Here is a 22017-nt window from a genome sequence, read left to right as displayed (position 1 = left end):
ATTGTACTTTTGTGGGAACCTGAGGGCAAAAGCTTTTCCACTTATGTTATCAGTCCGAGGGACCCCCCATACACCCAGAAAAAGACAAAAACAAACGCAAACACCTGCACTTGGAGCAGAATCCAATATTTAATGCATGTGCCATTTTGGTCGCCATACTATAAAGGAAACAAGAGAACCAAATCCTCTAGATGATTATTAGAAGTTTTTATACAATTTGGCAGCAGCCGGATTCACTTGAAGAACTTTGTCTGTTAACAGCTTCCTCATTAAAAGGATACGTGGCTTTAAACAGCCTAGTTAATGAAAGCTTTTTATCAGGCTTTAACCACTGAGACTTCATCACCTGCAAAACTGTATTACGAGCAGGAAAATTCTTATATAACTGCAGAGGACCCTCTAACACAATATCTTGCTTAGTGACAGTTATTTGGTCTACTCGGATATCTATAATTACAACTATATGGGGGTTATTTATCAGAATCCAAATTTTTCTGATTATTTTATTCTAAAAAGTCTGATAAAAATAAAAAAGCACGATTTAACCTGTTCGGGAAAAACTCAAAATCAAGTATGATTTTTTTTTCCAAATTGCTAAATTTTTCAGGCTTTTTCCAGAAAAGTCCAAATTTTTTGGATTTTTGCACAAAAGACGGATTTTCTGGCTAATTCCAGCGCAGACCACAAAAACTTCCAAATAGGATAGGGACCTCTCCCAATGATTTACCTAAAACCTCGGCAGGTCTGAGATGCTGGATTTTCGAACTTTTTGCAGCATTGGGCTTTAATAAATCCCGAAAACGTTTTTTTCCCTCCACTAAAAATTTGGATTTTATAGTAAAAAATCATTGAATTTTTCGAGTTTTATGCATTCAGACTTTAATAAATAACCCCCTAAGAGTCTGCCCCAGTTAGCTGCATTAAAAGTAAATTACCTTCTGCTTCAGCATCAGACAAATCCTCAGCCGAGGAATTCAAGGCAACATTAACGTCTCTAGATGGATGACAATTAAAGACACCACTCACCTTCACTGACATTGAGCAGAGGAGAGTGAAGCAAAGGTAATGAGTGTGTTGGTAACGTTTACTTTCAAGCTGCATTATATCAGTAGCACGATAAAGGGGTATATTTATCAAAGAGTGAAGTTAGAGATCCTCACAATCCTCTACAGTGAAATTCCGCCACTCTCTATTCCTTTCTATGAGATGTATTAAAGGATGAACTTTCACTTTCACCCATTGATAAATACTCTTTTAAAAATCCCATAGAAATGAATGGAGAGGCGGAATTTCACTCTACAGGACTGTGGCGACCTCAAACTTCACTCTTTGATAAATATACTCATAGAGTCACACACTTATACTCATCAAGATGGGGGCTCCACCAACAACATATCTGAAAATGTTACCTTTTTTTATGCTTTTTAGTAGCGATGTGCCACTGGTCTGATTGCCATTTTGGAGTCAGGAAGGAATTTTTCCCCATCTGAGGCAAATTGGAGAGGCTTCAGATGGGTTTTTTGCCTTCCTCTGGATCAACTGGCAGTTAGGCTCCACCAACAACATATCCGAAAATGTTACCTTTTTTTATGCTTTTTAGTAGTGATGTGCGACTAGTCCATTTTGGAGTCAGGAAGGAATTTTTTTGGGTTTGACTTGCACATCACTACCTCTTACCCTCAAACTGGGCATAAAAAGCATGTGAGAAGTGGTGCCGAACTGTTGAAGTCAATAGGCACCAGAGCACTAACACATTTGCTCTGAAATACTTACCAGTATCGGAAAAAAATGCTCACTCAGAAATGCCAATAGTAAAGCAAATTTCAATCCCCTGCACAGAGGAGCAACCGATTAAATGAGGACAACAATGGGCACCAAACAAACCCACTAGGGGACACCACCAAGAACCAGTAACACAAAGGTGGAGTCAACAACAACAAAATGTCTGTTCTATAATGAAAATCTAATAGGTAATGCTAAGCCCAGGGAGACCCAGAGAAAAATTCACACACACACCACAATGATTTGGTAACTGGAAGGAAGGGGAACGTTAATTTAAGGATTGTTCATCCAGAAGATCCAGGTAGTGGTCACCTTATGCATACACAACATTGTCAGAACTATGGAGTCACCTGCCTGTCCAACATCTCAACAATGGGGATTAAGATGACGTTGGTCTTCTCTTCACTGCTGAAACAGCCATTGGCCTCCACTCTTCTGGGGAGGCTTTCTACTAGATGTTTGAACATTACTTGCTCTGATTCATACATAGACGGTTGGTGTTGGATGATCAGGCCTGGCTGATCGCTCAGGACATCAACCTTCTAAAACAGGAAAAAGACAGAAGAACGTAGGCATAGAACCACCCTTTCTGAGGGCTTTATTATCAGTTACTTTTGGGCAGATTAATCATAGGTCATTTATTTATTTATGAAAAAATTTGATCGTCTAAAATTCAATCGACCCGAAAATTTGATTCGTATTCGATTAGAATATGAATGAAATTGGAATCGAAATTTTCCTCTGAAAAAAACTTGAATGTCAGGAAGCCTATTAACATCTTCAAATGGGTCAACAGATCTCTGCCGTTGACTTTGTAAATTAATTTGGCAGGTTTTAGGTGGCGAATATTTGAATTAGAACTATTTCCATGGTTGAGGTGTGATACATTTTACATTCGAATTGGGGGATTAAAATTTGAATGTATAAATCTTGAGACAAATTTTAAAAAAAAATAAAAAATTTGAATTTGAGTGTACTATAACCTTAAAGGAGAACGAAACTTAACTAAAGAAGTAGGTAGTGTTGTACATGATGTTTTGTGCTTCTGTACCAGCCCAAGGCAACCACAGCCCTTCAGCAGTAAAGATCTGTGTCTCCAAAGATGCCCCAGTAGCTCCCCATCTTCTTTTCTGCTGATTCACTGCACATGCTCTGTGCTGCTGTCACTTACTGAGCTTAGGGAGCCACTCACAATATACAGTACACATAGAATAGAAATGTCACAATATAAGGCTGATTAGTAATTAATACATATAATTACTACATGGCAGCACAGAAACCAGTGCAATTAGCATCAGAATTGAATAATCAGCAAACCTGTAGCATCAGCTTATATTACAGCCAGGGAAGCTCATTTTCTGCTGGATAATTAGTGACGAGCCCTAAGCTTAGCTTCTCAACAGCCAATCAGAGCCCACTGAGCATGTGAGTGTCACAGACACTTTCCAAGATGGTGACCCCCTGTGACAAGTTTGAAGTCCTGGATCATTGCTGCTATTGACAAGCTCAAACTTTAGCCTCCTGCAATTCACTATATAAAACAAGATATTTTTAGCCACATTCATTTTTAGAGTTTAGTTCTCTTTAAAGGGGTTGTTCACCTTTGAGTTAATGTTTAGTATAATGTAGAGAGGGATATTCTGAGACGATTAGCAATTGGTTTTAATTTTTATTATTTGTGGTTTTTGAGTTATTTAGCTTTTTATTGGGCAGCTCTCTAGTTTTCTGTTTCAGCAGCCTGGTTGCTAAGGTAAAAAATTACCCTAGCAACCATGCACTTATTTGTATAGGAGACTGGAATAGAAGAGGACCTGAAGAGAAAGAGGAGTAATAAAAAGTAGCAATAACTATACATGTGTAGCCTTACAGAGCATTTGTTTTTAGATGGGGTCAGTGACCCCCATTTGAAAGCTTGAAAAGAATCAGAAGAAGGCAAATAATTCAAAAACTATGAAAAATAAATAACGTAGACTAATTAAAAAGTAGCTTAGTACTGCCCATTCTATAACATACTGAAAGTAAACTTAAAGGGATACGGTCATGGGGAAAAATGAATCAGTTAATAGTGCTGCTCCAGCAGAATTCTGCACTGAAATCCATTTCTCAAAAGAGCAAACAGATTTTTTTTTATATTTAAATTTGAAATCTGACATGGGGCTAGACATATTGTCAATTTCCCAGCTGCCCCCAGTCATGTGACTAATAGGGATACTGATGACAGTATCCCTTTAAAGGTGAACCACCCCTTTAATAAATCTGCCCCTTAGGTGCATATTTATCAAGGGTCGAATTTCAAATTTGAAAAACTTCGAAATTCAAATTCAAAAAGACAAACTGAAATTTAGTCTAAGTTTTTTTTAGCCGAATAGGTCAGTTTTCGATCGAATAGGTCCGTATTCGCCCAAATTCGAATCGTACGAATCGAAGTATTATCGCATTTTATCGAATTCAGAGTTTTTCCAAAAAAAAAAAAACTATACATTTTTCAAAGTCCATCAATTGACTTTAAATAGGTTCTAGGAGGTCCCCCTGCAGGCAAAAACAGCAATTCGGCAGGTTTTAGATGGCGAATGGTCGAAGTAGAATTTTTAAAGAGACAGTACATGATACATTTCAGGCTGTCCTTCCCAGAGCAGGCTGTAAGATGTGCGGAAGGATGTAAAAGTAAAGCACATGAAAAAGTAAAACTCAGAACAGAGTAGAACAAAGGGGAAAATATGTTTCAATACTCAGAATTAAGATTCTGCTCAGTTAGCGACAAGCCTATTCACAAGTGGCGTTTCCTTTCGGATGTCTCGGTTTACAGTAATGCTGATGAGGGATGAAAGAGTGATTGATGGTGAGATGTCACCAGGAGAAATTCTTCTCCCCAACAAAGACCGGACTAGATGAAACGGTAACATTTCAGGGAAAGGATTAAAAAGATCCTACTACAGAAGTCGACGCCACTGGAGTAAAGGGAATAAAAGGAGAGTTTTTGAATACAATTCTACTTTGAGCTGATCCTACACAATCAGCCTGATCTCGCACTCGTTGTAGGTCGACAGTTTTATCCAACTCTACAACTAGGGCTGCCACTTGGATGCCATTTAAAGGGCTGTTCACCTAACTTTTAATATGATGTAGAGAGAAAATTTGCAATTGGTTTACGGTCGCCATCTTCCGGTGCTTCGGTAATCCTTGTCAAGTGAGCGTTGTATCGCAGTTGGAGCAGTTTTCCGATTCACTGATGGAAATTGCCAAAGGGAAGGAAGAAGACTCGAAGATTATCGAAGCGCCAGAACATGGCGAACACGAGCAACGCTGAGCTCACTCTGCATGTACGGTCAGTAATCCTACAGGGGACACAATTCTGGGGTAACATTTAGCAGGGGGGAGGCTGAGAGGGGGGGGTCAGTGGGGACTTATCACAGTGGGGGGTTTAGTTCTCCTTTAACTAAAGGTCCTGCCCCTTTCTGTGAACTGCTGTCATTGTGTCTTAGTCAAGTCCAATGCTTGAGTTTTAGATTCCATGCTGAAACCCCTGCAAGCTGCCATCATTGTGTTCTACTCCCACCCACTGCTTGAGACACAGACTCTCTGCCCCTCCCCGTGTAAGCTTCCATCAAAGTGTTCTAGTCCCACCCACTCACCCACTACTTGTGTTAGACTCCCCTTGTAAGATTCCAAAGTGTTCTAGTCCCACCCACTGCTTGTGTTAGACTCCCTGCCCCTCCCCTTGTAAGATTCCAAAGTGTTCTAGTCCCACCCACTGCTTGTGTTAGACTCCCTGTCCCGCTCCATGTAAGCTTCCAAAGTGTTCTAGTCCCACCTACTGCTTGAGTTTGACTCCCTGTCCCTCCCTTTGTAAGCTTAGATCAAAGTGTTCTAGTCCCACCCACTGCTTGAGTTAGACTACCTGCCCCTCCCCTTGTAAGCTTCCATTAAAGTGTTCTAGTCCCTCCCACTGCTTGAGTTTGACTCCCTGTCCCTCCCCTTGGAAGCTTCCATCAAAGTGTTCTAGTCCCACCCGCTGCTTGAGCTAGACTTCCTGCCCCTCCCCTTGCAAGCTTCCATCAAAATCTTCTAGTCCCACCCACTGTTTGAGTTAGACTCCCTGCACCTCCCATTGTAAGCTTCAATCAAAGTGTTCTAGTCCCACCCACTACTCGAGTTAGACCCCCTGTTCCTCCCCTTGCAAGCTTCCATCAGTGTTGTAGTCCTCCCCCTTCATGAGTATCTGAATTGGCTGGATCTGACCTTGAATATGGTTTGAGGCAATGCAGATAAACCCCTCCAGCATCAACACAATCCTGTTACTATGAATGTTATAGTTGTTGGTTAGTCCTATACTGTAAGGCAAAAGTGTCAAACTTAAGGCATTGCACTACACCTCCCAGAATCCTTTGCTAGTGCAGCCCAGCCTGGCAGAGATGCTGTGACAGTGGGTGGTACCTGTGCACAAGTGGAAGGGGTAGGAAGCTGAGGGTGGAGGTCATGTCCAGGCCGCAGTCCAACATAATTGTGCTCGACTTGAACTTGAGGATGTTGCATGGCAGCGTGGGATGCCCCGACAGACAGTACTGAAAGGAGAGAAATAAAAGCCAACGTAAGCAGTCTGTTAGCAGTCTGGAGTAATAAGCCCATGAAATATTAAAGACTTTGCTTTGAATAGCAGCCTAGAGAGGAAGCCGGAGGGTGAGAGATGAAAGCCTAGAGCTGGCGGCGTGACAAAGTCGGAGTGCTACGGGCTAATGCCCTGCTCTAATGCCGAGCCCTAATTATCTGTGCATTAACCGCTGCTAAATTGTTTCACCGCACTTAACCGGACTACAGTTGATTCTAAGATCCGTTTCGGCTGCCCTTTCCGCTAGCTCCCTCTGAGCTTCTCCTGAAACCTTTTCCTGTCAAATAAAACCCAAGCACAAGGGGTTAACACAGACCAACCCCATCAGTGCTGAGACCAATGTATAATAGAGCTACTCGGTTTCCCAACATTATTTTATTGCCATTATTAGTAGTGCTATTGCACAGGGAAAAATAAAGGTTTCCTCCAAAATATAGGTATGGGATCCGGTATCCAGAAAGCTCCAAATTACAGCCTGGTCATCTCCCATAGACTGCATTTTAATCACATTATTCAAATTTATAAAAATGATTTCCTTTCTATGTGTAATAATAAAACAACATCACCTGACGCGTTTTGGGAGCAACTCCCTTAATCATAGGCCTATGATTAATAGCGTTGCTCCCGAAACACCGTAAGGTCATGTTGGTTTGTCACCTGTTTCAATAAACCACCCTTCTAATTTTACCGGAGTGCCGCCTTTCCATCCTTTTTTGCAATACAGATTAAGTGGGAACGCTGATGGCTGAGCACCCGGTGCGCCATAATGGAGCAGTACCAGAGCATACAGGGGGCGAGTCTTGAGCGGCCAAAATCGTTTTGTTCTACCTAATAATAAAACAGTAGCATGAACTTGATCCCAACTAATTAAACATTATTGGAAGCAAAACCAGCCTATTGGGTTTATTTCATGTTTATATGATTTTCTAGTAGACTTAAGGTATGAAGATCCAAATTACAGAAAGATCCATTATCTGGAAAACCCCAGGTCCTGAGAATTCTGGATAACAGGTCCCATACCTGTAATAATAAAACAGTAGCTTGTACTTGATCCCAACTAAGATATAATTAATCCTTATTGGAAGCAAAACCAGCCTATTGGGTTTATTTAGGGAATTCATTATTTAGGGGGTTATTTATTAAAGTCCAAATAGTAAAAATTTGAACTCGAATTTTCCAAGATTTATTATACCCCGAGGCTACAACCTGTCGAGGTTCTGGAAACTGAATTGCTCCGAGTGCCATCCCGCTGGCGATTTAGATTCTAGCCGGCGGGAAGGCATTGCGGGGAGATTGGTCACCCGAAAAAGAGGCGATTTGTAGCCGGGCGACTAATCTCCCCGAATCTCCAGGTGTGTCTCTGCCCTAAAAGTGGGGTGAATGGAGATTGGCTGAAACAATGCAGAGCTCACATAGGGGGAAGTGTCACGCTGATCTTTAATCCATTTTAAAAATGTTGTGATAAAATGTGTTTTTTGTAATTTTAACGACATATTCGCACAGGCGTCTGTAAACTGTTTTTACTTTCACCATAATAAGAAAACTAAGATATAATTAATCCTTACTGGAAGCAAAACCAGCCTATTGGGTTTATTTAGGGGGTTCATTATTTAGGGGGTTATTTATTAAAGTCCGAATGGTAAAAATTTGAACTCAGAATCTGAAAATACTCCATCTTCAACCTGTCGAGGTCCTGTACAAGTCAACGGCAGAGGTCCTATTTGCAATTAGAAGATATTATTGTCTGTGCTGAATTTAGTACAATACATTTCGGGCTTTTCAGTCAATTCAGACTTTTTTATGCAACAATCCAATCATAAATCCAGTAGCAGTTTTATGACAATCCCTCATTTAAGCACATGCTCAGTGTGGTCTGGGCTGCTTAGGGATCATCTCTAAAAAAAAAAAAAGTTTTTGTTACATATTTTCTGTTGGCAATAAACTACTTCTATATATAAAAATAATACACAGGTATGGGTACTGTTTATCCAGAATGCTCCGGACCTGGGTATTTCCGGATAACAAATCTTTCCGCCGTAATTTGGATCTTCATACCTTAAATCTACTAGAAAATCATATAAACATTAAATAAACCCAATAGGCTGGTTTAGCTTCCAATAAGGATTAATTATATCTTAGTTGGGATCAAGTACAAACTACTGTTTTATTATAATAGGTATGGGACCGGTTATCCAGAATGCTTTGGACCTGAGGTTTTCTGGATAATGGATCTTTCTGTAATTTGGATCTTCATACTTTAAGTCTACTAGAAAATCATATAAACATGAAATAAACCCAATCAGCTGGTTTTGCTTCCAATAAGGATTAATTATATCTTAGTTGGGATCATTTACAAGCTACTGTTTTATTATTATAGGTATGGGACCGGTTATCCAGAATGCTTTGGACCTGAGGTTTTCTGGATAATGGATCTTTCCGTAATTTGGATCTTCATACCTAAAGTCTACTAGAGAATCATATAAACATTAAATAAACCCAATAGGCTGGTTTTGCCTCCAATAAGGATTAATTATATATCTTAGTTGGGATCAAGTACAATCTACTTGTTTATTATTACACCGAAAAAAGAAATGATTGTTAAATATTTGGATAAAATGGAGCCAATGGGAGATGGCCTTTCTGTTATTCTGAGCTTTCAAGATAATGGGTTTCCAGATAACGGATCCCATACCTGTATATTGTTTTTCTTGTTTATAAATCTATTAATTTCAGATTACACAGAAAACAGGGCTAGTTCTAATTTTTAATCTCCCTGCACTGCCTTCCTGTTGGTTAGAATCTTAATCGACTGCGGGATGGCGAAGTTATCTCACGAGGAAACTTTGGGCGACTTTGGAAACCAAAGCGATCCAAGTGCCATCCCGCAGACGATTTCCGACGGGAAGGCATTGCGGGGAGATTAGTTGCCCGAAGAAGAGGTGATTTGTAGCCGGGCGACTAATCTCCCCGAATCTCCAGGTGTGTCTCTGCCCTAAAATTGGGGTGATTGGAGATTGGGTGAAATAATGCAGAGCTCACACAGGGGGAAGTGTCACGCTGAGTTTTAATCCATTTTATAAATGTTTTGTAATTTTAACGACATATTCGCATAGGCGTCTGTGATCTGTTTTTACTTTTATAATAAGAAAAGTGGTGACTGAGTCGCTATTTTGTCGGACTTCTGTTTGTGAATACGGAGATTGTGTTGGCCACGGACAGAGCTGGGAATTGTTCAGACGACAGAACAGGTCTTCCCTGCAGACATGTGAAAGGGGTGGTTTGCCTTTAAGTTAAAGGGATCCTGTCATCGGAAAACATGTTTTTTTCCAAAACACATCAGTTAATAGTGCTACTCCAGCAGAATTCTGCACTGAAATCCATTTCTCAAAAGACCAAACAGATTTTTTTATATTCAATTTTGAAATCTGACTGGGGGCTAGACATTTTGTCAATTTCCCAGCTGCCCCATGTCATGTGACTTGTGCCTGCACTTTAGGAGAGAAATGCTTTCTGGCAGGCTGCTATTTTTCCTTCTCAATGTAACTGAATGTGTCTCAGTGGGACCTGGATTTTACTAGAGTGTTGTTCTTAGATCTACCAGGCAGCTGTTATCTTGTGTTAGGGAGCTGTTATCTGGTTACCTTCCCATTGTTCTTTTGTTTGGCTGCTGGGGGGGGGGAAGGGAGGGGATGATAGCACTCCAACTTGCAGTACAGCAGTAAAGAGTGACTGAAGTTTATCAGAGCACAAGTCACATGACTGGGGGCAGCTGGGAAATTGACAAAATGTCTAGCCCCATGTCAGATTTCAAAATTGAATATAAAAAAATCTGTTTGCTCTTTTGAGAAATGGATTTCAGCGCAGAATTCTGCTGGAGCAGCTCTATTAACTGATTCATTTTTTGTCCCATGACAGTATCCCTTTAACTTTTAGTTATAGAAAGGCTAATTCTAAGCAACTTTTCAATTGGCTTTCATTTTTGTATACTTTTTTTTTCTACTTTCATAATTATTTGCCTTCTTCTTCTGACACTTTCCAGCTTTCAAATGGGGGTCACTGACCCCCATCTAAAGACAAACGCTCTGTAAGGCTACAAATGTATTGTTATTGCTACTTTTTATTCCTCATCTCTCTATTCAGGCCTCTCCTATTCATATTCCAGTCTCTTATTCAAATCAATGCACGGTTGCTAGGGGAATTGGGACCTTGGCAACCAGATGATCCTGAGTCAGACTCTTGAAAGCTGATTGGCTGCCGCAAGTGAGCGCACTTTGCGCCTCAGTTAGTGAACAGGAGCAGTAGTAGGGAGTCCAGGCATCAGTGTAAGGAACATAACAACATCATCTAGAGATTTGCCTGTCAGGGAAGAGCCTGGGAGGCTCCAGAGGCCACACACAGGGAACAGAGCAATAGCCAAAAGTGCTTGAAGAGTTCCAGCCGGCAGACCTGTCTGTTGGGGGATTCTGGGAGTTGTAGTTTGGTAGGGGTTGGACGCAAGCCACGCGGGAAGCACATTTCACGTACGGACACGCCACCGCACGCCGGGTATAAAGGCATGAGAGAAATTATAAGAAAGCAAAACCATTAATCTCACCAGCTTCATTTTTGCCTTGTTCTCCCCGGCCTCAGCGCCGAGAGCCCCTGGTTTCTGGTGGCGCAATGTTTTCTGGGACTTGTAGTCCCTACGACCCCCAACTCGTTGCGTCAGCGTGACGTACAGTCAGTGAGGCGGGTTAGGGCGGCAGGAGGGAGAGCGGCGCACGGCATGCCGGGTCATGTAGTTCTCCTGCTTTCTGCTTCCGCTCGCTCCCCGGGGAGAGTCTGGCTGCGCCGAAAACTACGACTCCCAGACTCCCGCGCAAACGTTTGGCTCGGAGCTGCGCGCTGCTGAGTGCCAACATGGCGGCGGGGAGGCAGACAAAGACGGGTCGGGTTCCGATGTGAGTCCGGGAGGCGGGTGGGGGAAAGTCAACGTGTCGGGCATCGTGGGTTGGTATTGGCAACTCTACTGGGATATATCCTCGTTCTGCCCGCCGGCCGGGGGCTCGGGAACCGGACTCATGGTGTCTGGGAGAGACTGAGCGCTGCCTGGTACTCAGGTGAGGGACTGACACCCCCTGTATCCCCTGCACTCTCTCTCACCCCCTGCACTCTCTCTCACCCCCTGCACTCTCTCACTGACACCCCCTGTATTCCTGCACTCTCTCACCTTGTCTGACACCCCTGCACTCTCTCTCTCACCGACACCCCCTGCACTCTCTCACTGACACCCCCTGCACTCTCTCTCACTGACACCCCTGTATTCCCTGCACTCTCTCACCTTGTCTGCCACCCCTGCACTCTCTCTCTCTCACCGACACCCCCTGTATTCCCTGCACTCTCTCACTGACACCCCTGTATTCCCTGCACTCTCTCACCTTGTCTGCCACCCCTGCACTCTCTCTCTCTCACTGACACCCCCTGCACTCTCTCTCACTGACACCCCCTGCACTCTCTCTCACTGGCACCCCTGCACTCTCTCACCCTGACTGACACCCCCTGCACTCTCTCACTCACATTCCCTCTATTCCCTGTCCAACTCCACTCTTACTATGCTGTGTGACATACTGCACTCATTTCTGCCCTGTTACACTCTCACTTACATACACATACTGCACTCACTGCTCGTGCCCTGATATATTAGCATCAAATGGCACTTACTGCACTCTAACCATGTTCATTTGCATCATGCTATGAGTGTTGTTGTGTATATTGCTTTTTACCTGACTGTCCCACTGTACAAGTCTGAATTCCCCTGTGGCCACTCGCACAACATTCCCGGCCCAACTGCACTTTTGTGAATGTTACTTTCACATCCGCTCTGCCCCCTGCCCAGCTCTTCTCAATTGATGGTCCCTTGTGGAGCGACACTGTCTCAGGTTTTGTTTATATATACAGCACTCTCCTCTAACTGCTCCATGTACAGCTGCTCCTTTACTCCACTCTATTGCGCTAATTACACTAATAATCTGCCCCATATTGAACCTGACTCTAACACCCGCTCTATTCTTGTTTGCCCCAATCATACATATCATATATACATACACATACATACATACACATACATACATACATACATACATACATATCATACATACACATATCATACATACATACATACTGCTGAATGGCACCACCGTTTCTGTCACTTTATCATTTGTGTTTGTTTCATGTCACCTTCCTCTCTGCCCTGTCCTTTGCACCCTGACTAACCTGTATCCTCGCTCTGCTGCTTGTACTCTCACACTTTAGTCTGATAGAGGAGGCTGTGTGTTGCTGTGTGTGTGTTGCTGTGTGTGTGTTGCTGTGTGTGTGTTGCTGTGTGTGTGTTGCTGTGCGTGTGTTGCTGTGCGTGTGTTGCTGTGCGTGTGTTGCTGTGCGTGTGTTGCTGTGCGTGTGTTGCTGTGCGTGTGTTACTCAGAGAGGCTGGATACTTGTGTGCTTCACACTCATTGTATTCTCTCTCCATGCACCTTCTCACACTATATGAACATGTTACTGTTTCCCTGCACTCTAACACATCTCTACTGCACTCTACCCCTATTCAACTACACTCACACCTCCCTCCCTCATATTCCTCATCAGAACTTTTACTCCACCTGGCTGTCCTCTCTCCTTGGTCTCGCTCATCCTCCCTGCCATGCTTTCCAGATCATTGGGTATGTCCCAAATTTGGTGTCCCGGGTACTAGGCCATATTGAGAGGATCTGATCAATCTCATAGGGTGTCCTGTGTTGTTCTTGGCTGATGGGATTATTCAGCCTGCTGTGTTTGCACTCTCTCCAGCTCAACTGTGCACTTGTAACTCTTAAAACCATTAGGCGGGGGTGCAATGAGGGTGTGACCACAAAATACATATAGTCAAATACAAGAGTCCTCTGCACTCAACCCATTATCAATATATTTAAGACAGCGACATTTTGTGCTACTGCTACTGAAAAATGCCTTACCCTTTAAACAAAACAGGGATTGTTTGTCCATATATATCAATATATTTAATCTGAACAACTATGTCAGTCATCCCTGATACTTGCTAATACCCCTTGTGATGTTAACTGTATGTGAATGTGTATGACCTAATGTGAATATTGTTTCCTATGGTTTCTGTGACACAAATACATAACATTTATGTGGCTTATGGTTACCTTTAACTCTTGGCTTGTGGGATATCCCTCTCTGCCTTGTATCTGTCTCATTACAGCCACAATATTATTTCATGTATCAGCGCTGCACAATATGTTGGTGCTTTAAAAATACTTGATGATGATGATAATAATAATGTTGTGCACTTAGTAATCAGAGCTATGGGTAGCAGAATGGATACGCTTGCATGCCCCGTGCTCATTATACACACACAAGGTCCAAGTTCATTAGAAAGTCTGCGGTGATCTCCAGACTGGGAGAGTCCTAGAGTAATTTCCGTATGGGACCACTGTTGATTTGTGTGTCTGGGATAAAATCAAATCATTTGGATTTTATTGGCGGCACCTGCACCTGGGCGCTGTTGTGATTTGAGGTCACGGTGCTTGGACGTATTAACATGTGGCAGCAGCTTGTGGCTCCTCTGAGCATAGAATAATCAGGAGCCATTGCTCATGGCTGAGGCTGTGCCCGTCCTTCAGGTTCCACTTCTCTGGGTTCATCTAAGTTTTTATAATAAATTCTACAGATACAGGACCTCAATGTACGGCCACTTCATCAGTCCCTTTTATGTATTTACTGGTTAAACATATGGATACAGGATACATGTGTTTCCTCTCCCTGTACTCTAGTTATTATTATGTATCTTCTGTAAATGGCGGCATTAACCAGGCAATGTTATCTGCAGTTATTGATTAAATTCTTTAGCCGTACAGGGTGCTTCTCTCTGACCCATGAATGAACTCTTTTTGCACAGGGTAATGTTAATTGTCCTTTACCCATGATGCCTAGCGGGCCAGTTGTCTCCTGCTGTGTTTGGGTGGGAATCCCCTTCTTTGTGATTTCATCAAACCCATTGCATCCAGTTTCCAAAATCCCACAGGTAAATGGGCATGCTATTCATGTTACACTCAAAGGAACCGTAACACCAAAAAATTAAAGTGCTTAAAATATAATGTACTGGTAGACCTGGTGTGTTTGCTTCAGCAACTCTACTATAATTTATATAAACAAGCTGCTGTGTAGCCATGGGGGCAGCCATTCAAGCACAGGATGCACAGTAGATAACAGATAAGTACTACTATAGTTTATATAAACAAGCTGCTGTGTAGCCATGGGGGCAGCCATTCAAGCACAGGATACACAGTAGATAACAGATAAGTACTACTATAGTTTATATAAATAAGCTGCTGTGTAGCCATGGGGTCAGTCATTCAAGCACAGGATACACAGTAGATAACAGATAAGTACTACTATAGTTTATATAAACAAGCTGCTGTGTGGCCATGGGGGCAGCCATTCAAGCACAGGATACACAGTAGATAACAGATAAGTACTACTACTATAGTTTATATAAACAAGCTGCTGTGTAGCCATGGGGGCAGCCATTCAAGCACAGGATACACAGTAGATAACAGATAAGTACTACTATAGTTTATATAAACACACTGCTGTGTAGCCATGGGGGCAGCCATTCAAGCACAGGATACACAGTAGATAACAGATAAGTACTACTATAGTTTATATAAACACACTGCTGTGTAGCCATGGGGGCAGCCATTCAAGCACAGGATACACAGCAGATAACAGATAAGTACTACTATAGTTTATATAAACAAGCTGCTGTGTAGCCATGGGGGCAGCCATTCAAGCACAGGATACACAGTAGATAACAGATAAGTACTACTATAGTTTATATAAACACACTGCTGTGTAGCCATGGGGGCAGCCATTCAAGCACAGGATACACAGCAGATAACAGATAAGTACTACTATAGTTTATATAAACAAGCTGCTGTGTAGCCATGGGGGCAGCCATTCAAGCACAGGATACTCAGTAGATAACAGATAAGTACTAATATAGTTTATATAAACAAGCTGCTGTGTAGCCATGGGGGCAGCCATTCAAGCACAGGATACTCAGTAGATAACAGATAAGTACTACTATAGTTTATATAAACAAGCTGCTGTGTAGCCATGGGGGCAGCCATTCAAGCACAGGATACACAGTAGATAACAGATAAGTACTACTATGGATTATATAAACAAGCTGCTGTGTAGCCATGGGGGCAGCCATTCAAGCACAGGATACACAGTAGATAACAGATAAGTACTACTATAGTTTATATAAACAAGCTGCTGTGTAGCCATGGGGGCAGCCATTCAAGCACAGGATACACAGTAGATAACAGATAAGTACTACTATAGTTTATATAAACAAGCTGCTGTGTAGCCATGGGGGCAGCCATTCAAGCACAGGATACACAGTAGATAACAGATAAGTACTACTATAGTTTATATAAACAAGCTGCTGTGTAGCCATATGGGCAGCCATTCAAGCACAGGATACACAGTAGATAACAGATAAGTACTACTATAGTTTACTATATAAACTATAGTAGAGTTTCTGACACAAACACACCAGTTTTACCAATGCAGGGCAACACTACATTATATTGTCATTCCTTTAAAACACTTTGATTTTTAGATGTTACTGTTCCTTTAATCATGTTGGCATATGTTGTATGCCAGTCAAAATACGCCATGTCAGACGGGGCATTTTTGCTGCCGTGTGTTCGAAAGTGAGGATGCAATTCGGTGGCCTTGGCTCAAGCAACTTGCAGGCCTTCACATTTCATTGAACTGTAACTCCCAGAATCCCCCTGACACCCAAATATTTGCCAGCTTGGAATGCATGGTATTTTGGCCCAATATTGACAGCCGTGTAGACATCCCATGCTCCCAGTGTACAGGTGGGTCTCCAGCTAGAGCTTCAAACCAATGTGATCCGCTCTGACGTCTATTATTACACATTAGTCAGCATGTCTGGCCCAACTTGCTAGACTTTTGATGGCTTATTAGCAAGAAGGATTGCTCCACTGTAACCGTCTGAAGAAAATCTGCTTCTTTTTTCTTTTCCTTTCAATACTTCCTGTGCTAAATTTGGATTTTTCGTCATTCGCTGTTCATTTGGGTCACATTTGCACAGAGAAGTCCTTGAGACGCGGGGACACATTGTACTCTCTGCTTTTGCAGTGCAAAAAATCTGAATAATTCATGAATTTTTATTTTCCTCCTTAAACCGATATCATGGGCGCTAGACCTTCTGTTCATCATAATTCATTTTAACTCTTTGCAGGGAAGGCAGTCACTGTGCTACACGCGTGTGCGTTCTGTGTTGTTGGATTGTTTGTTGTACTGAAAAGGACAGATGTTTTCATGCCTCTGCATCTTTTATTGCACCACACATAATAAATTGTTGTTAAAACTGGTGATCAATGCAGTGTGCGCAGGAGCTTTACACCATGATATTTATTGTTAGGAGCCTTCTCCTCCCCAGATACCAGTAAGTTCTTGTGAAATCCACTGTCTTCTTGTTGCATTAATCAGGTATTAGGGGAAATATTTTATATATAATATTTGGAGGGGTCCCCTATTCGACCTATGGTTCCCAAGGCATTTTGACTGCAGTTGCAGTGGAGGGTTGTGCCAATCGAAATTCTGTTATTTCCCATTTAAATGAGTTGTAGAAGTTCTGCCTTGTTTGTTGTCCTAGGCATTACATTTTGCAGCTTTTTGGGTTCAATTCCCCTTTATAGAAACATCACACCTTGCTATAGTTCCATGGGTACCCAGGGCACAAATAAGCACTCACCCCAAATCTCCCCCTAACTGGCCTTCAGGCTGGGCCCCCTTAGCTCATAACAAGGTTACAGATATATAGAAACATTGGGGTAACAGTCACCCTGCTATAGTTCCAGGGGTACCCAGGGCACAAATAAGCACTCACCCCAAATCTCCCCCTAACTGGCCTTCCGGCTGGTCCCCCTTAGCTCATAACAAGGTTACAGATATATAGAAACATTGGGGTAACAGTCACCCTGCTATAGTTCCAGGGGTACCCAGGGTACAAATAAGCACTCACCCCAAATCTCCCCCTAACTGACCTTCAGACTGGGCCCCCTTAGCTCATAACAAGGTTACAGATATATAGAAACATTGGGGTAACAGTCACCCTGCTATAGTTCCAGGGGTACCCAGGGTACAAATAAACACTCACCCCAAATCTCCTCCTAACTGACCTTCAGGCTGGGCCCCCTTAGCTCATAACAAGGTTACAGATATATAGAAACATTGGGGTAACAGTCACCCTGCTACAGTTCCAGGGGTACCCAGGGTACAAATAAGCACTCACCCCAAATCTCCCCCTAACTGGCCTTCAGACTGGGCCCCTTAGCTCATAACAAGGTTACAGATATATAGAAACATTGGGGTGTCACCCTGCTATAGTTCCAGGGGTACCCAGGGCACAAATAAACACTCACCCAAATCTCTCCCTAACTGACATTCAGACTGGGCCCCCTTAGCTCATAACAAGGTTACAGATATATAGAAACATTGGGGTGTCACCCTGCTATAGTTCCAGGGGTACCCAGGGTACAAATAAGCACTCACCCCAAATCTCCCCCTAACTGGCCTTCAGGCTGGGCCCCCTTAGCTCATAACCAGGTTACAGATATATAGAAACATTGGGGTAACAGTCACCCTGCTATAGTTCCAGGGGTACCCAGGGTACAAATAAGCACTCACCCCAAATCTCCCCCTAACTGACCTTCAGACTGGGCCCCCTTAGCTCATAACAAGGTTACAGATATATAGAAACATTGGGGTGTCACCCTGCTATAGTTCCAGGGGTACCCAGGGTACAAATAAACACTCACCCCAAATCTCCCCCTAACTGACCTTCAGACTGGGCCCCCTTAGCTCATAACCAGGTTACAGATATATATGCATATTTTGATATGCAAATCAGTGAGGGGAGGGAAAAATAGTGCCGCGCGGCTAAAAAAAAAAATGACACTTCCATGTTTTGTGACGAAAAGTCACATGATTTTAAGGATTCGGCTCAGCCAGGCACAAGGATTCAGCCGAATCCGAATCCTGCTGAAAATGGCCTAATCCTGGCCGAATACCGAACCGAATCCTGGCTTTGGTGCATCCCTAGTTGTTATGTGTTCAAGAATTGTGAGATTATTATAAATATGTTGTCATAAAAGGAAATTGGCAGCACCCCATGTCAGTCTAAATGGCCTGAAGAATCTTTCGGAGGGGCACATCTGCCCCCTAGTGAACACGGGCCACCTTGTTATTAGTAGTTAAGGGGGAAATTTTTTCTTCAAAACACATCAGTTTATAGTGCTGCTCCAGCTGAATTCTGCACTGGAATCCATTTCTCAAAATAGCAAACAGATTTTTTTATATTTAATTTTTAAATCTGACATGGGGCTAGACATTTTGTCCGTTTCCCAGGTGCCCCAGTTATGTGACTTGTGCTCTGATAAACTTCAGTCACTCTTTACTACTGTACTGCAAGTTGGACTGATATCCCCCTCCCTTTCCCCAAGCAGCCTAACAACAGAATAATGGGAAGGTAACCAGATAGCAGCTACCCAAAGGTAAGGGCACACCTGGAGATTCGGGGAGATTTAGTCGCCCAGTGACTAGCCTCCCCAAACGGCTTCCGCCTGGTAGAATGCGGCATGGCACTCACGAGGAAACTTCAGATGACTTCGGAAATTGAAGCGCCGCAAGTGCATTGCCGCAGGTGATTTTCATTTTAGCAGGCGGAAGGCAGTTCGGGGAGATTGTAGCCAGGCAACTAAATCTCCCGAATCTGCCCATGTGCCCCTGCCCTAACATAAGATAACAGCTGCCTGGTAGATCTAAGAACAGCACTCAATAGTAAAATCCAGGTCCCACTGAGACACATTCAGTTACATTGAGTAGGAGAAACAACAGCCTGCCAGAAAGCAGTTCCATCCTAAAGTGCTGGCTCTTTCTGAAATCACATGACCAGGCAAAATGACCTGAGATGCACCTACACACCAATATTACAACTAAATACAACATGTGTGTGTAATAGCCTATAATAATAGGAGTTTTTTCAGTAATGGCTCATGGTAATACTCTGATTAAGACCCAATAGCTCATTGCAATACTTTGATAAAGAACTGTATAAAAATATAACACAAAGAACTATTCTACTGTTGAGCCCGATGTTGAACCCAATATAGTATACAATATACACAACAGTTTTATAATCCTGTATAATGAAGCTTTGTTGCAAGAGAAATCATGGGAACTAATCAACTAGAGGATCTAATACTTGTTCTTTATTCTCATATGTATTATCTAATATGCTTATGATTTCCGAAGCCCTCAACAGATCTTCCTTTATTGTAGTTAGGGGCACCATATGCTATTCAGCTACTAGTTAACTAGATAAGATCTTGGCTTCGGAACTGCTTATTGGTAGCTGGTAGTGATGTGCGGGCCGACCCAATACCCGACCCCGCACGCTCTTTTCCGGGTCAGGTGTGAGTTGAGCTCTTCTTACTGCTCTCTCCGCCTGCGACCTTCCAAATGCCGGCATCCAAATTCCGGGTTGAGTTTTTATTGACGGGCGCCTCTTGCCCCGCCCCTTTTGTGATATCATCAGGGTGGGTCGGCGCGGATGTCTGGTTTGGGCGAGCGTGGGAGGTCGGTTTTGGGCGGGTGCGGGTCGGGAGAAGCCCGATCCCATACATCACTAGTAGCTGGTGTGTTTCAATTATTTCCTAGAAACTCCTAGAACCCCTAGTAAAACATTGCCTTACTGTACTATAGGCAAGTTGTAACAGACACGCATGGAGCTCCAGTGCAGCAGTTCCGCTGTGTCAGCATTCAATGAATAGTTTCCTATTTTGACGTTTAGGCAGGAAACAAAAGTGTAGTGACAATTACCATATGCCGGCAATTTGGGCTATTAGCCAATCACACGGCTAATGGAACGTGACAGAATGCTAGCACTAGTCTCACATCACTTTATAGTTAATTCGAATCTCTGGCCCAAGGAGGCAACCGTTGCCAGAAAACACAGGCAGTTTATAAGTTTTTTATTTCCTCCGCATTTATTTTGTTATTTAAAGCAGAAGGAAAGGCTAAAAGTAAGTGACTTTAACAGAAAGGTCTATATAAATACACCAGTAACCCCTCAAAGTAATGCTGCTCTGAGTCCTCTGTCAAAAGAAACAGCACATTTCTTTCCTTCTATTGTGTACTCATGGGCTTCTGTATCAGACTTCCTGTTTTCAGCTTAAACCTCCAGGGCTAGGGCTTGAGCATGCTCAGTTTGCTCCTCTCTCCCTCCCTGCTGTAATCTGAGCACAGAGCTATGAGTGAGCAGGGAAAGGCAGGAAGTGATGTCATAACAAGCTAATATGGCAGCTGCTATCCTAAACATCTAAAGAGAAATCCTAGAGCTATTTACGCAGGCATGGTACAGCATCCTGCAGAATAAATATAGCTTTATAGCTTGCATTATTGTGGCTAATGTTATTATGGAGCTGCCACCTCTGTGCTGAATGGATCCCTCTGATTCAAGTATGGGGGTCTCTCATCTAAAATATTCGGGACCTCAGGTCATTCTGTTATTTGTAATTCCATGCCTTAAGACTGCTTAAAAAAGTTATTTAGTGTTTAAAGGGCATGTAAAGTCTAAAATAGAATAAGGCTAGAAATGCGGTATTTTGTATACTAAATATAAACATGAACTTACTGCACCACAAGCCTAATCAAACAAATGATTTATGCTTTCAAAGTTGGCTACAGGGGGTCGCCATCTTGTAACTTTGTTATACATCTCTGCAAGACCAAGACTGTGCACATGCTCGGTGTGGTCTGGGCTGCTTAGGGATCGTCATAAACAAAGCTGCTTGAGTTCTGCATGGCTGGGAAGTAAGGAGGGGGCTCTCCCTGCTGTTCATAAGTATAATTGTTTCCCTGCAGAGCAGTTAGGGACCGTCTGACAATTCCTATCCACAGCAGTAAATGAAGGGAGAATTTCACTGCATACAGTCAGGTTTCTTATAAAAACGGTACACATTTTTAAATTAAAGTATATTGGAGATAGGTTTCTTTTTCAATAAAGAAAGTAAAAGTGGGATTTTATTTTTTTGCCTTTATATGCCCTTTAAACAGGGGGAGAAAGACAAGATAGTGGAGAGAAAAAAGGTTTGTTTGTATAAATCGGATTCTCTCAGGACAAGGCAATATATTCAGGTGCTTTGTGATTAATAGGTTTTTGGATAAGAGATCCCATAGCTGCAGGGGCGATTCTTACCACCTTTCTGCCCCGAGGTGCTTTTCATGCGGCTGCCCTACCCACAATCTTTGCTCACCTTTCCAGGGGGTCCACATCACTAGTGAAAATAGTGCATTTGTCTTCTGTGCACTAGAAGAACCATATTTCTGGTTTGCCTGGTGGGTTTCTCAATTCTTCTCATGGGTGCAGCACCTCTGCATAGTTGTTCGATGAGCCCCTGACCTCTGCTTCTGGTAAGTTGAGGTTTTTGTTGCCTGGGGACATAGGGAAATTGTGACCTGTGGAAGGCCACAAGAAGTAGAAGCAG

The 22017-nt window shown here is 42.8% G+C and overlaps 2 protein-coding genes across 9 annotated transcripts in view; one reads left to right on the top strand and one right to left on the bottom strand.

Moving 5' to 3' along the window:
- The window catches only part of ints9.S (integrator complex subunit 9 S homeolog), a 40989-nt gene extending 29811 nt beyond the window's left edge, over nucleotides 1-11178 (bottom strand). The window contains 2 exon segments of one of the 2 annotated variants that reach the window (NM_001093076.1): nucleotides 6217-6344; nucleotides 10983-11178. In NM_001093076.1, the coding sequence (NP_001086545.1) occupies nucleotides 6217-6344; nucleotides 10983-10991 (137 nt within the window). In that variant the 5' untranslated portion in view covers nucleotides 10992-11178. 2 annotated transcript variants of the gene reach the window in all.
- A 12-nt stretch (nucleotides 11179-11190) lies between these two features.
- The window catches only part of hmbox1.S (homeobox containing 1 S homeolog), a 46835-nt gene continuing 36008 nt past the window's right edge, over nucleotides 11191-22017 (top strand). For 2 of the 7 annotated variants that reach the window (XM_041565101.1, XM_018266029.2), the window contains exon 1: nucleotides 11262-11487. The gene's annotated coding sequence lies outside the window, so the exon portion shown is untranslated. Of the gene's footprint in view, nucleotides 11488-22017 lie in introns of all 7 variants that reach the window. The other 5 variants (XM_018266028.2, XM_018266027.2, XM_018266024.2 and 2 more) reach the window with 4 other exon arrangements.

This window comes from Xenopus laevis, chromosome 5S (genome assembly GCF_017654675.1).
Source record: "Xenopus laevis strain J_2021 chromosome 5S, Xenopus_laevis_v10.1, whole genome shotgun sequence".
In the NCBI taxonomy this organism is placed as follows: domain Eukaryota; kingdom Metazoa; phylum Chordata; class Amphibia; order Anura; family Pipidae; genus Xenopus; species Xenopus laevis.
Note: the sequence above shows the minus strand (reverse complement) of the source record. Positions and strands in the feature narration are given on the sequence as shown.